This window comes from Stenella coeruleoalba (genome assembly GCF_951394435.1).
Source record: "Stenella coeruleoalba genome assembly, chromosome: 16".
In the NCBI taxonomy this organism is placed as follows: domain Eukaryota; kingdom Metazoa; phylum Chordata; class Mammalia; order Artiodactyla; family Delphinidae; genus Stenella; species Stenella coeruleoalba.
Genome location: NC_137162.1, coordinates 70,282,659 through 70,299,079, shown reverse-complemented (window position 1 = coordinate 70,299,079; position 16,421 = coordinate 70,282,659). Strand labels below are relative to the sequence as shown.

General features: G+C 37.8%; 1 protein-coding gene across 3 annotated transcripts in view; it reads left to right on the top strand.

The window, feature by feature from the left end:
• Positions 1-16,421, top strand: part of CABCOCO1 (ciliary associated calcium binding coiled-coil 1) — a 126,673-nt gene that overhangs the window by 33,615 nt on the left and 76,637 nt on the right. For all 3 annotated transcript variants that reach the window (XM_079900728.1, XM_079900729.1, XM_079900730.1), the window contains exon 5: positions 4,446-4,518. In XM_079900728.1, coding sequence (XP_079756854.1) covers positions 4,446-4,518 — 73 coding nt within the window. The remainder of the gene's footprint in view (positions 1-4,445; positions 4,519-16,421) is intronic.

The following is a 16,421-nucleotide window of genomic DNA, read 5'->3' as shown; positions in this document are numbered from 1 at the left end:
TTCAAATCATCCATCCAATAAATAAAAACCAGGACATTGAACATTTTGGCTTTCCTTGCATTCTTAAAAAGAAGTTTATGTTTGATAAGCATAATTTCATTTAGATCTATAATTCTTGTCTAAGAATTTTTTTCTCTGAATCTCTAAATAATACTGTTGTTATTAATCAAATGACTCTTTCAGATTATTCAGATTTGATTACAATAGACTATACTACAGGTAGTTGACCTTGACCTTAAAATTTTACATTTTAAAGAGTAACATTTCCATTTAAACATTTATTTTAAATGCTTTATATTAGAAATTGAAGAGATTTATATACATACTTCCTCAAATTTATTATATACCCTGAAATATTTGTAGTATTGACCAATTAAATTAAGTCTTTCTTTGTGCTTCGAAAATGATGGTGGATGGAGGGAAAGTATTTTTCTTACAGTGATTCTTCATTGTTGAACTAAGAAATCTGTCTTTTTATATGATCTGTCACAAGGTCTGCATTACAGTTTTGCATCTCTCCCAAGGGACATTTTTTAAGTTAGCAAATATTTAAACAAGAGTTGGTAAAAAATCTTTCTTTTGCCTAACTAAAAGTTTCTGCAGAATTTCTTTGTTCCTCTGTTACTATATACTGCAGTACTTTCCAACTTTAAGTTTTACAATTCTAAAATAAATGGTGCTGTATGATGGTCTAGACATGCTCATGATTTGCTTGGCAAGGATCCTGGTTGTAGCCTGGAAGTTTTTAAAAAACTAATGTGTTTAATATGATAAGGTTTATATACTGGTTTCTGGCATGAATTAATAATGGTGTATGATATATTTTTATGTAATAGCATTTGATATAATATGACTTCTTAATGTTACAGTATACCTCCTAATGTGTGTCTCTCACGAAAAGCCACCGTAGTCTTCATATCAATTAAAGGGAGATCCTTGTGTGGCGGGGAGGGAAGGGAGTGGAAACCCAGAGCTGGAGGAGAACTTGTTCCCCAAGGTATTTCTGCCCATCAGAGTTTGGAAATCACTGGGCAGGGGGAATTCTCTGCACATTTGTAGAGCATCCTTCTTTCCCTTCTCTCTCCATTTGAGCCTTCCAGGTCTCTCTAGCAGAATACATTTTTCAGCTGAGCTCTCAACCCAAGAGTTTTATAATGGGCACCAGGACTGATAGTTAACCACAGCACCAAAACCCATGCACTTTCTAGATGGTGAAAGATGGCAGCTCTTTTCTCTTTCATATCATCTTTCTGGACAAATGTTCATCAGCGTATTTCTTGACATTTTATTGACATTCAGAAAATGGTTAAGTGAAGAGGGGATGTCAGTGTTAGTCACCTTTTGACCCTAACCAGGGTAACTTCACACACCAAAAATACCTAGTCTTACTTCTCCAAAAAAAAAAAAGTAATATTTGAAAGTTTAGTCAACTAAAGTAAATCAGAACTAGCTTTTATGCTGTTTAATCTTTATATTGTGATTTCAAAGAAATTACATGTTTTAAGTGTCTCTGTCACAGAAATTAAAATATCAGTTGGTAAGTAGGATATCTGGAATTGATTCTGAAGTTGTGTCAAGAGAAATGTGCTTTTCTGCAACACCTGTTCAGAATGTCTCATGTGTCCACAAATGCAAGTTTAATGTCAATTAAATCATATAATACTTTTCATTTTAATGACTGCAAAGAAGTTTTCTAAATATGAAGCTAGCTCAGTTATCAAAAAAAAGTATAACCATTTTTCAGTTTAACCTAATAATTAAGTTTAATCAACCAGTGAAAGCCCTAGTCAGTTTTGGGAGTGCGTGTTTTGGAATGTGACCTATAGCACATGAAACTTAACTGACAATAAAATTGAAATTTCGGGGACTTCCCTGGCAGTCCAGTGGTTAAGACTCCATGCTTCCAATGCAGGGGGCATGGGTTAGATCCCTGGTCAGGGAACTAAGATCCCACATGCTGCGTGGCCAAAAATTTAAAAAATAAATAAATAAAGCTTAAAAAAATTGAAATTTCATTTGATGCTCTTAATAGAGTCTACACTGTATATTCCATGATGTGTCTGTGAATTGAGAAAATGAATACCAAAATTCCTCCCCAGCATTGCTACTGAGTAATCTACTTACGCAACATATACATAGCTTTTTAATATAAGATGTCATTTAGACATGTATCTGGTTCAAGGACATTTCTGTCATTGTATATTCTATGTATTCCCTGGAAATCAGGTGAAGGTAAAGTGCACAGACATATACTCAATATAAGAAAACACTTCTAAAACACTTCTTCAGGGGCTTCCCTGGTGGTGCAGTGGTTGAGAGTCCGCCTGCCGATGCAGGGGACACGGGTTCGTGCCCGGTCCGAGAAGATCCCACATGCCGCGGAGTGGCTGGGCCCGTGAGCCATGGCCGCTGAGCCTGCCTGTCCGGAGCCTGTGCTCCGCAACGGGAGAGGCCACAACAATGAGAGGCCCGCGTACCGGAAAAAGAAAAAAAAACACCTCTTCACACAAATGTCCTTCCTGGCCTGGAGCCAGATGTCTTGACCATTTTCATTCTGAGTAGTCTCCCTTTGATTTAGGACCAAGACAAGATGTTTGACAAAAATAGTCTAGGGGCTTGAGTCAGCTGGGAGTCCAAAGGAAGAGGGAAAAAATACACTCCCATAACAGAAGTGTCACTTTGTTCCCATGTGAGGCCATTTAATAGCTCCCTGGTAATGTGAGAGAACCCCAGCTGTTGGTGGGGACAAGAGCAAAGCAATGGTGGTATGACTTGACATGCCCCTGAGTAAGTGCCTCCCTTTGGTGGCCCCCCCTCCCCTTGTATGTCTCACTGTAGTCCTGGCCTTGCCCAACCCTGTATCTTTGGCCACTGCATCCAAGTCATGCATTTTATTTTCATTGTAAGAAGTGAATTTCTTTTTTGGTATGGGATAATCTAATAACTGTATGCAATAAGGAGAATAACGTGGAAAGATTATGAAATTGCAGGAAGGAAGATTTATGAATTGACTTCATTGTGTGACACAAGATGGGGAAAGGAAAGTTTTAGACTAGTTAACTGAGAAGAAGCCAAGCTATTTCCAAAATATTCTACACTCTTTAATTTTTCTACTCAAAGTCAGTTACTGATAATGTAATAGTTTTAACCTTGAAGCTTTCTCTAGGTAACCAATGTAAGGGAAGGAGAGTTTGAATTTATTTTGCTTCATTGAATCACCAAACTTCACTAATCTTGTTGTATTTTCTAGCCAACAGATCAAAGTAATGTCAAAACCTAAGCTAGTTTTCTGTATGTTGATGACTAATTTGAATGTAGTCAAAAACAAAACAAAACAAACCATGACTGAGTCTGTACACCCATCAGTTTAATGGATTGTGTTAGTAGTGAGATCAACTGCTAATATAACTCAGAGAGACCCAGCTGCCTGAGGATTTCTTCGTTGATTTCAAATGAATTGAAACTTTGATCCATTACAGCATTCAGGAGAAGCCATTATTATACATGCTCTGTAGCTACATTTTGCAAATGTTAATTTCTCAGTTATATTAAAATCAATTTTCTTAAATAGCAAAAGGCACCAGAGTGAAAGAGAAACCACTAAGACAATTTTTTGTTCTTCGGCATTTTGCTGTATTATGAGTCTATTAATTTTCCCAACCAGCAGGAAGAGAATTAGAAAAATTCAAATATTATCACAAACAGGATATTAGAAGTCAACCCTTCAGTAAATTTTTAACTCTCAGTAACACATTGCTGAGATCTTTAATCTTACTTGAACTATATATTTTTAAGCTCTTTTAGCTCTTTATAGTTTTTATACACTGACCATTTAGTCTTTCGGGTAGGAACTAAAGAAATTATCTTTCTCAAATTAATTCTTCTCTTTGATGTGTAATGGAATATTCTTCAAGAAAATCATTCATCTAAAAAGTATTTCAGTTAATGTTGCATCATTCTTCAGGTGTTATCAGAAATTACCTTAATCTTGAAACAGTTTGAGAATGTGAGAAGTAATTGATATGGAAGTAGCCTATAGAATTCAGTGCTATTCATATGAGAGGAAATTGACTCCAGTTTGGAGCAAAACATGAAAAAGAATGTGAAGTTTGGTGTTATTTAGAGGCAGTGCAATATTTGGTTGTGAGCCAGGAAAAGTCAGGATGAAATCTACCCCAAACCTATCCACTCATCACAGATTAGTTTACTGATATTAATTTAGGTACTATGTTATATTGTCAGTGTCTCAAAAAAATAAACCTTTAATTGCTTAGCATTTCTGGGCAACTTATTTTGGAGTAAAGGAGGTGGCTAACTTCATATTAGTGTTTAATATCTTTAGCTTGGTCAATTCAAACAACTTTCCTGTAATAAATATTCTTACATATTTGCTCTTTTTTCCTGAAATAAACTTATCAGCTTTCCACATTTATTTTGTATTTCAGCTTATTTCAACACTACAAGCTGTATGAGTTTCTGTTCTTCTCTGCCAGGGAAGAAATTGTGATAGGAACTGAGGTAAGTAATTTATCTAGATGGAACCAATTAAGCTGAATCACTTAATGCATGCTGATCAGCATCTGGATCTTTAACAGCCGAAAGCAACTTCTTGTCAAGATTACTCAAGTGTTAATATAACCAACTAGTAGTTTGCAAAAAGAATAATTACATAGAGTGAGCTTTGGATTAAGAAAGTAAGCTGTCTTTTGGCATTAAAGGTATTGTTAATCATGTATACTTTATGTATTTATGGATTATTTGATAAAGCTCAGTTGGATAGAGTATGTACGTCTTCATACAAATAAAATCAAGAAAAGTGAGATAAATTAATTCTGTTAAATCTCTTCTAATTTCATATTTATTTTCAGTGTACTCATTGTTTAAGGCCTAATTCAAATCCCACTTCCTCAATGAAGCAGACCTTCCTTAATTGCATCACATCTCAAAGGAAGGGCTTAGACAAACTCTTTAATCATGTTCTATTATTTTATTCCAATTGATCTCTTTCTGCTGAATACTGGCTACTCTGAGCACACCAATAAGCATGTAAATCTGTACCATGTTTATGGTTTCCTAATTGTTTCCTGTGGATTGATATAGTTTACATAATCCAACTGTAATTTCCTTGAAGGCAAGGATCGTGTGCTATTTTTCTACACAGCATATAGTATAATGCAGGACATAGTAACCCCTCGTAATATGACATAAGTGATTCAGTGACAGTGCATATAATAGCAGTTCTACAAGAAATGGTCTACTTAAAGATACTTTTGAACAGCCTTGCATATAATCACATATATGTATTTACTAGAAATGAATCCTGGGTAAGAGAACATCTTAAGGAGGCTAAAGATGCTATCAGAAGTACTCCTTAGATTCTCAACTGCTTGAGGAGGCTGTACTGCCTAGAAATATAGGAGATGGGAATGGCCATGGTCAGACATAAAGTGAATAAGGGATGGGACTTCCATGGTGGCGCAGTGGTTAAGAATCTGCCTGGGGCTTCCCTGGTGGCGCAGTGGTTGGGAGTCCGCCTGCCGATGCAGGGGACGCGGGTTCGTGCCCCGGTCCAGGAGGATCCCACGTGCTGCAGAGCGGCTGGGCCCGTGAGCCATGGCTGCTGAGCCTGTGCGTCCGGAGCCTGTGCTCCACAACGGGAGAGGCCACAACAGTGAGAGCAGTGAGAGGCCCACGTACCGCAAAAAAAAAAAAAAAAAAAAAAAAAAAAAGAATCTGCCTGCCAATGCAGGGGACACGGGTTCAAGTCCTGGTCCGGGAAGATCCCTCATGCCGCGGAGCAACTAAGCCTGTGCACCACAACTACTGAGCCTGCACTCTAGAGCCCGCAAGGCACAACTACTGAAGCACGTGGGCCACAACTACTGAAATCCACACGCCTAGAGCCCATGCTGCACAACAAGAGAAGCCACCGCAATGAGAAGCCCGCACACTGCAACAAAGAGTAGCCCCCGCTTGCCGCAATGAGAGAAAGCCCACGTGCAGCAACAAAGACCCAATGCAGCCAAAAATAAATAAATAATAAAATAAATTTATTAAAAAATAAATAAAGTGAATAAGGGGATATTTACATTATCTTTATAATTTCCCTGATATTAAGAACCAGATGGAATGTGCCAAATGTTCTGTCTTCCCTAGTATTATTATTCTGCACTTTACAAATTGCTTACTTCATTAAACACCTCAGTCACTGTGTCTCAGTCTCCACTTGGGTACTTGTTCTAATGCTGGCCTTTTAAATGAGCTGAAGGAAAACAAGGAACCCTTTTTGCTTTTGACTTTCCTTAAAGTTTCTCCTTTGCAGTCTCCTCATACTGTAGCTTAAATTAGGTGTCACTTGACGAAGTTTCACTGACAAAGTTTCCATGTCAGAATTACATCATACAGTGTGACAGCATTGCAGTAATTATCTGTTAGGAATACAATCCTATCTCATCTATTCAGCAAAACTTTGGGAAAATGATAGTGGCTTCAATAGCAGCATATGCAGACATTTAGAATCATCAAGAAAAAAAGTTTCATAAAGAACTCCCTTTTCCCTTTGTTAATTACACAATCGTGCCTTTCTTCTCCATTGTAAGGTTATATTTAGGTGACATTTATGCTTATGGAAAGATAAAATGGAGAAAGCAGACAAGGATTGGCTCATTTATTTTCTATTGTCTTTTGTATTTTCCCCAAGCTGACCAGAGCTATAAAAAAAAAGTCCTTAAGGAAGGGATATTGGGTCTTAAGGAATTAACCCGTTCATAGAATTTTAAAGGATTAACCAAAGCAAGTGTTATACTACAATATTTTATGACATTTTAGAAGTGTCTGATAACCTTTGGTGCAAATACCATTTTTTAAATTAACAACCTTTCATAGAGGAAGCAGAGGCTTGCCCCACTAATGTAGTTATTCATACTGACCTCAGGGCTCTGGAACCAAACAAGGGCCATACAACAGCCATATAAATGTTCCAAATTTAAATCTCAGGCAAGCATTCAAGGTAGATAACACTGACGAAATTTAGTTTCTTTCTTAGTTGTGGATAGATGATTTTAAGAAAACATGTAAATTGCTTCTAAGAATAATGGCTAAATATTAATTCTAATTACTAATAGAGAACATAAATCATATTCATACTTTTCTTGGGTTTTAGTTTATAGAAAATTGAATTTGTATTTTTGAATTTAACAATTGTTTCTAGCAATTTCTACTCACCTTTTACAAGATATTTCATGTTACACCTTAGAGGCATATTTTCGGTAAGTCATTATTCTTGACCTGAGATTTTTCATAATCTAGAAATCTAATAGGTATAGTTCTGTAAGCAGCATGTGTTGTAGTTCATTCAACCATTCGCATATAATAGTGTTGTTCACAATACACATTGAAAAAGGCAGTAAACAACTAGAATGAACTAGAATAATGACAGAATGGAGCAGAAAACGAAGGCAGCAGATACCTGTAGTTGTAGCCATCTTAGTGGATGAAGTACTGTGTGACACTTGTTTTATTTATAGAGATGAGGATTCCCTTTTAAGCACCCAAGCCAGGAGCTCTCCAAATCTATTGTTTTGACAATGCAATTAGACCACAGATCCACAGACTTAAGAACTGTAAGGGAACCAGAATCTCCTTAAGGAATATATTTTTTCTTTGGCCTTAAGGACCCACCCAGAAACCTGGAAACTGCTATGTCCTTTGCTTTTATTACCTGAAAACTAGAAGAAGCAGTGAATACTTGCACACAAAGAACGCTATTGGACATTAGCAATGATGATGGTCAGAAAACTCATAGCAGATACCCTAAGTCATGGTTCTAACCATGTATCTACTGCCAGGGATCTACTAAAATGAGATGATGCAGCTTTAACAATTACATATTCATTATTCCACATATGTTATCCAGTTCCTGTTGTGCTCTAGGCCTGTGCTAAGTTCTAGGGGTACACAGTGACGAGCAATGATTCTTGTCCTCAAGGAGTTTATTGTCAAATGAGAGGAGAGAGATGATTACATAAGTAATTACAAAATAGGGTGGTTTCCAGTAACAAGTGAAATCTAAGAGGAAATCTAAAGGTTGTGAATGAGTTAGCCAGAAGTGCATTTTATATTTTTGGTGCAAGTGAAAGGAATTCTTCTCAAAATAATTAATTAAAAAGTGGGGGGTATATTATTAGATCACTAATTGGTAAATGCAGGGGATGAAAGCTGGACTATAGCCAACTGGATCTAAGTAGTCAACAGTGTTATTGAGTGTGTATGTAAATACATGTGGGTGTGTGTATGCATGCAAGTGGTTCAGTCTCTCATGTCTCCTAGACTTTTTTCATTTCTTTTTTCTGAAGGGCCTTGTTCCCTTCTACTGCAGACAGGCTTCCTTCAGCTGGTGGTAGACATGAAAGAGGCAGCTCCAGTTTAGCAACTCCAAAAGAAAGAGACATTCTTTCTCCCAGTATTATTGTCTGTGCTTGTGTCATGCATCCACTCTCAATTAGTCACTATGGCCAGAGGAGTAATGTTATTAGAAGACCCAAGTTGACTGTATTGAATGGGTGACAGAGGATGAATAGGTCCCCAAAAGCAGCAGGAAGAACTTTTGCAAAAGGGAATAGTGCTTTTATCAAAAGAGTGAACTAAGCACACATGTACAACTCCTCTTCCATCTAAAATCCCATAAAAGACCAAAATTTTCAAACTTCATAATGCTGTAGATAAGAGCTTTTATGACATCTAAAATTATAGATTACTGATTAGATGAAACTACAGCCCCATATGTACTGAGAAGATGCTACAGAGTTAATGCTGCATTTATTTAGGCATCCTCAATTGATACAGAAATGGGAGAAGCTTTAGGGGGAAAATAATGAAAGCAAGTAGAGCAACTGCACCATTTAGTCTGTTTACCTTCTGCTGCTTACATAGAGCACTGGGACTCCATGACATTTGCTCCAGAGCTAAAGAAACTATTGTGGACATTGATGCCAAAGAGAAGGGCAGATCTAGAGTGGCCGCTGATGTTCAGAAGGGACAGTGAATACACCCTGTATATAAGCTACTGGCACACCTAACTACCATCATTCTTTACGGCTCCCCTACAGTCTCTAGAGGCAAGCTATGGCAAACAAACATCCACAGACAAATGAACCAGGATCATCTAATGTAAAGATAAATCAACAAGCAGTTGAGGAAAATAAAATCATAAGAGAAGGATTCCCTGGTGGCGCAGTGGTTGAAAATCCGCCTGCCAATGCAGGGGACACAGATTCGATCCCTGGTCTGGGAAGATCCCACATGCCGCAGAGCAACTAAGCCCATGTGCCACAACTACTGAGCCTGCACTCTAGAACCTGTGTGCTGCAACTACTGAGCCCGCGTGCCAACTACTGAAACCGCATGCCTAGAGCCTGTGCTCCACAACAAGAGAAGCCACCACAATGAGAAGCCTGCACACCCCAACAAAGAGTAGCCCCTGCTCACTGCAGCTAGAGAAAAGCTCATGAGCAGCAATGAAGAGCCAATGCAGCCAAAAATAAATAAATAAATTTATTAAAAAATAAATAATTTTTAGGGGGATTGGAACCAAGATGGCAGAGTAGAAGGATGTGCTCTCACTCCCTCTTGCAAGAGCACCAGGATCACAACTAGCTGCTGGACAATCATCGACAGGAAGACATTGGAACTCACCAAAAAAGATACCCACGTCCAAGGACAAAGGAGAAGCCACAGTGAGACGGTAGGAGGGGCACAATCACAGTAAAATCAAGTCCCATAACTGCTGGGTGGGTGACTCACAAACTGGCGAACACTTATACCACAGAAGGTCACCCACTGGAGTGAAGGTTCTGAGCCCCACATCAGGCTTCCCAACCTGGGAGTCCAGCAATGGGAGGAGGAATTCCTAGAGAATCAGACTTTGAAGGCTACTGGGATTTGATTGCAGGACTTCAACAGAACTGGGGAAAACAGAGACTCCACTCTTGGAGGGCACACACAAAGTAATGTGCGCATTGGGACCCAGGGGAAGGAGCAGTGACCCCAGGGGAGACTGAAGCAGACCTACCTGCTAGTGTTGGAGGGTCTCCTGCAGAGGCGGGGTGGGCGGGTGGCTGTGGCTCACCATGGGGACAAGGACACTGGCAGCAGAAGTTCTGGGAAGTACTCCTTGGCATGAGCCCTCCCAGAGTCCGCCATTAGCCCCACCAAAGAGCCCAGGTAGGCTCCGGTGTTGGGTTGCCTCAGGCCAAACAACCAACAGGGAGGGAACCCAACCACCCATCAGCAGTCAAGCAGATTAAAGTTTTACTGAGCTCTGCCCACCAGAGCAACAGTCAGCTCTACACACCACCAGTCGCTCCCATCAGGAAACTTGCATAAGCCTCTTAGATAACCTCATCCACCAGAGGGCAGACAGCAGAAGCAAGAAGAACTACAGTCCTGCAGCCTGTGGAACAAAAACCACATTCAAAGAAAGATAGACAAGAGGAAAAGGCAGAGGGCTATGTACCAGATGAAGGAACAAGATAAAACCCCAGAAAAACAGCTAAATGAAGTGGAGATAGGCAACCTTCCAGAAAAAGAATTGAGAATAATAATAGTGAAGATGATCCAGGACCTTGGGAAAAGAATGGAGGCAAAGATCGAGAAGATGGAAGAAATGTTTAACAAAGACCTAGAAGAATTAAAGAACAAACAAACAAAGATGAACAATACAATAACTGAAATGAAAACTATACTAGAAGGAATCAATAGCAGAATAACTGAGGCAGAAGAACGGATAAGTGACCTGGAAGACAGAATGGTGGAATTCACTGCTGCAGAACAGAATAAAGAAAAAAGAATGAAAAGAAATGAAGACAGCCTAAGAGACCTCTGGGACAATATTAAATGCTACAACATTCACATTATAGGGGTCCCAGAAGGAGAAGAGAGAGAGAAAGGACCAGAGAAAATATTTGAAGAGATTATAGTCGAAAATTTCCCTAACATGGGAAGAGAAAAAGCAACCCAACTCCAGGAAGCGCAGAGAGTCCCATACAGGAGAAACCCAAGGAGAAACACGCCAAGACACATAGTAATCAATTTGGCAAAAATTAAAGACAAAAAAATTATTAAAAGCAGCAAGGGAAAAACGAGAAATAACATACAAGGGAACTCCTATAAGGTTAACAGCTGATTTCTCAGCAGAAACTCTACAAGCCAGAAGGGAGTGGCATGATATATTTAAAGTGATGAAAGAGAAGAACCAAGATTACTCCACCTGGCAAGGATCTCATTCAGATTCGATGGAGAAATCAAAAGCTTTACCAACAAGCAACAGCTAAGAGAATTCAGCACCATCAAACCAGCTCTACAACAAATGATAAAGGAACTTCTCTAAGTGGGAAACACAAGGGAAGAAAAGGACCTAGAAAAACAAACCCAAAACAATTAAGAAAATGGTAATAGGAACATACATATCGATAATTACCTTAAACGTGAATGGATTAAATGCTCTAACCAAAAGACACAGGCTTGCTGAATGGATACAAAAACAAGACCCATATATATGCTGTCTACAAGAGACCCACTTCAGACCTAGGGACACATTCAGACTGAAAGTGAGGGGATGGAAAAAGATATTCCATGCAAATGGAAATCAAAAGAAAGCTGGAGTAGCAATATTCATATCAGATAAAATAGACTTTAAAGAATGTTACAAGAGACAAGGAAGGACACTATGTAATGATAAGGGGATCAATCCAAGAAGAAGATATAACAATTATAAATGTATGTGCACCCAACATAGGAGCACCTCAATACATAAGGCAACGGCTAACAGCTCTAAAAGAGGAAATCGACAGTAACACAATAATACTGGGGAACGTTAACACCTCACTTACACCAATGGACAGATCATCCAAAATGAAAATAAATAAGGAAACAGAAGCTTTAAATGACACAATAGACCAGATAGATTTAATTGATATTTATAGGACATTCCATACAAAAACAGCAGATTACACTTTCTTCTCAAGTGCACACAGAACATTCTCCAGGATAGATCACATCTTGGGTCACAAATCAAGACTCAATAAATTTAAGAAAATTGGAATCATATGAAGCATCTTTTCTGACCACAATGCTATGAGATTAGAAATGAATTACAGGGAAAAAAACGTAAAACACACAAACACGTGGAAGCTAAACAATACGTTACTAAATAACCAAGAGATCACTGAAGAAATCAAAGAGGAAATCAATACCTAGAGACAAATGACAATGAAAACAATATGATCCAAAACCTATGGGATGCAGCAAAAGCAGTTCTAAGAGGGAAGTTTATAGCTATACAAGCCTACCTCAAGAAACAAGAAAAATCTCAAATAAACAATCTAACCTTACACCTAAAGGAACTAGAGAAAGGACAATCAAAAACCAAAGTTAGCAGCAGGAAAGAAATCATAAAGATCAGAGCAGAAATAAATGAAATAGAAACAAAAAAAAAACAATAGCAAAGATCAATAAAACTAAAAGCTGGTTCTTTGAGAATATAAAGAAAATTGATAAACCATTAGCCAGACTCATCAAGAAAAAGAGGGAGAGGACTCAAATCAATAAAATTAGAAATGAAAAAGGAGAAGTTACAACAGACACCACAGAAATACATAGCATCCTAAGAGACTACTAGAGGCAACTGTGTGCCAATAAAATGGACAACCTGGAAGAAATGGACAAATTCTTAGAAAGGTATAACCTCCCAAGACTGAACCAGGAAGAAATAGAAAATATGAACAGAACAATCACAAGCAATGAAATTGAAACTGTGATTTAAAATCTTCCAACAGGGCTTCCCTGGTGGTGCAGTGGTTGAGAGTCCACCTGCTGATGCAGGGGACACGGGTTCGTGCCCCGGTCTGGGGGGATCCAACATGCCATGGAGCAGCTGGGCCCGTGAGCCATGGCCACTGGGCCTGAGCATCCGGAGCCTGTGCTCTGCAGCAGGAGAGGCCACAGCAGTGAGAGGCCCGCGCACCACAAAAAAAAAAAAAAAAAAAATCTTCCAACATCAAAAGTCCAGGACTAGATGGATTCACAGGTGAATTCTATCAAACAGAGAAGAACTAAAAATGATCCTTCTCAAATTCTTCCAAAAAATTGCAGAGGAAGTAACACTCCCAAACTCATTCTATGAGGCCACCATCACCCTGATACCAAAACCAGACAAAGATACTACAAAAAAAGAAAATTACAAACCAATATCAGTGATGAATATAGATGCAAAAATCCTCAACAAAATACTAGCAAACAGAGTCCAACAACACATTAAAAGGATCATACACCATGACTAAGTGGGATTTATCCCAGGGATGCAAGGATTCTTAATATACGCAAATCAATCAATGTGATATACCATGTTAACAATTGAAGAATAAAAACCATATGATCATCTCAATAGATGCAGAAAAAGCTTTTGACAAAATTCAACACCCATGTATGATAAAAACTCTCCAGAAAGTGGGCATAGAGGGAACCTACCTCAACATAATAAAGGCCATGTACAACAAACCCACAGCAAACATCATTCTCAATGGTGAAAAATTGAAAGCATTTCCTCTAAGATTGGGAACAAGACAAGGATGTCCACTCTCGCCACTATTATTCAACATACTTTTGTAAGTCCAGCCACAGCAATCAGAGAAGAAAAAGAAATAAAAGTAGCACAAAGTGGAAAAGAAGAAGTAAAACTGTCACAGTTTGCAGATGACATGATACTATACATAGAGAATCCTAAATATGCCACCAGAAAACCACTAGAGCTCATCAATGAATTTGGTAAAGTTGCCGGATACAAAATTAATGCACAGAAATCTCTTGCATTCGTATACACTAATGATGAAAAATCTGAAAGAGAAATTAAGGAAACACTCCCACTTACCACTGCAACATAAAGAATAAAATACCTAGGAATAAACCTACCTAGGGTGACAAAAGACCTGTATGCAGAAAATTATAAGACACTGATGAAAGAAATTAAAGATGATACCAACAGATGGAGAGATATACCATGTTCTTGGATTGGAAGAATCAATATTGTGAAAATGACTATACTACCCAAAGCAATCTACCGATTAAATGCAATCCCTATCAAATTACCAATGACCTTTTTTACAGAACTAGAACAAAAAATCTTCAAATTTGTATGGAGACACAAAAGACCCAGAATAGCCAAAGCAGTCTTGAGGGAAAAAAATGGAGCAGGAGGAATCAGACTCCCTGACTTCAGACTATACTACAAAGCTACAGTAATCAAGACAGTATGGTACTGGCACAAAAACAGAAACATAGATCAATGGAACAAAATAGAAAGCCCAGAAATAAACCCACGCACCTATGGTCAACTAATCTATGAAAAAGGAGGCAAGGATATACAATGGAGAAAAGACAGTCTCTTCAATAAGTGGTGCTGGGAAAACTGGACAGCTACATGTAAAAGAATGAAATTAGAGCACTCCCTAACACCATACACAAAAATAAACTCAAAATGGATTAGAGACCTAAATGTAAGACCGGACACTATAAAACTCTTAGAGGGAAACATAGGAAGAACACTTTTTGACATAAATCACAGCAAGGTCTTTTTTGATCCACCTCCTAGAGTAATGGAAATAAAAACAAAAATAAACAAATGGGACCTAGTGAAACTTCAAAGCTTTTGCACAGCAAAGGAAACAAGACAAAAAGACAACCCTCAGAATGGGAGAAAATAGTTGCAAACAAATCAATGGACAAAGGATTAATCTCCCAAATGTATAAACAGCTCATGCAGCTCAATATTAAAAAAACAAACAACCCAATCCAGAAATGGCAGAAGACCTAAATAGACATTTCTCCAAAGGAGACATACAGATGGCCAGGAAGCACATGAAAAGCCACTCAACATCACTAATTATTAGAGAAATGCAAATGAATACTACAATGAGGTATCACCTCACACCAGTCAGAATGGGCATCATCAGAAAATCTACAAACAACAAATGCTTGAGAGGGGCTGGAGAAAAGGGAACCCTCTTGCACTGTTGGTGGGAATGTATATTGATACATCCACTATGGAGAACAGTATGGAGGTTCCTTAAAAATCTAAAAATAGAATTACCATATGATCCAGCAATCCCACTACTGGGCATATACCCAGAGAAAACCATAATTCAAAAAAACACATGCACCCCAATGTTCATTGCAGCACTATTTACAATAGCCAAATCATGGAAGCAACCTAAATGTCCATCGACAGACGAATGCATAAAGAAGAGGTGGTACCTATATACAATGAAATATTACTCAGCCATAAAAGGGAACGAAATTGGGTCATTTGTAGAGACGTGGATCAATCTAGAGACTGACATACAGAGTGAAGTAAGTCAGAAAGAGAAAAACAAATATCATATATTAACGCACATATGTGGCACCTAAAAATATGGTACAGATGAACTCGTTTGCAGGGCAGAAATTGAGACACAGATGTAGAGAACAAATGTATGGACACCAAGGAGGGAAAGCGGTGGGGTGGTGGGGGTCATGGTGTGATGAATTGGGCGATTGGGATTGACATGTATACACTGATGTGTATAAAATTAATGACTAATAAGAACCTGCTGTATAAAATAATAAATATTATTCAAGTCATCCAATGAAAAATAAATAAATAATTTTTAAAACTTTGAAAAACAATCATAAGAAAGGTGTGAAACTCTATGGACAGATCAAACAATGGCTAAGGAACAGAGTTGACAGAGCAAATGGTAGAAAGCCTAAACTCTAATATTCTCAGAAAAGTTTGAAAGTTTATTGTTTTCTTGATAAATGAACTGATAGAGATCTTGTTTATTAAAAATGAGATTTGAAAACTTTTACTAAAATATCAATTTTATGTTGATAGGCTTGAAAATCTAGAAAAAAACAGTATTCAGGGAAGTGTAAATTTTACTTGAGAAACTATAAATTTACTTGAGAGAGTGTAGAAAACCTTAATAGAATGATAACCATGTAAGATATTGAAAAATCTACATGTAAAAATGGCATCAGATGTGGAAGGTTTTACAGGCTAGTTCTACCAAAATTTCGAGGAGTAGATAATTCCCTTTTATATAAATTATTATAAAGCATAGAGTTGGAAAGCTTTCAGCTCCTCCTCTGAAGTTAGTATAATCCTGAGAAAGTTTTGAATCTACTCTGTAAATTGATAATTATAAGCAAAAATGGAAAAGAATAATACAATTCATAGGCAACCTCAGTTATGAAAATAGATGCAATAATCTTAAATAATATATTAGGAAGTGAAATATAGCAAAGGATCAGATGTTCAAATAGTGTTTATTCCAGATATGGAAGGATGGTTTAACACTGGGTTATCTATTAATATAATTCAGTACATT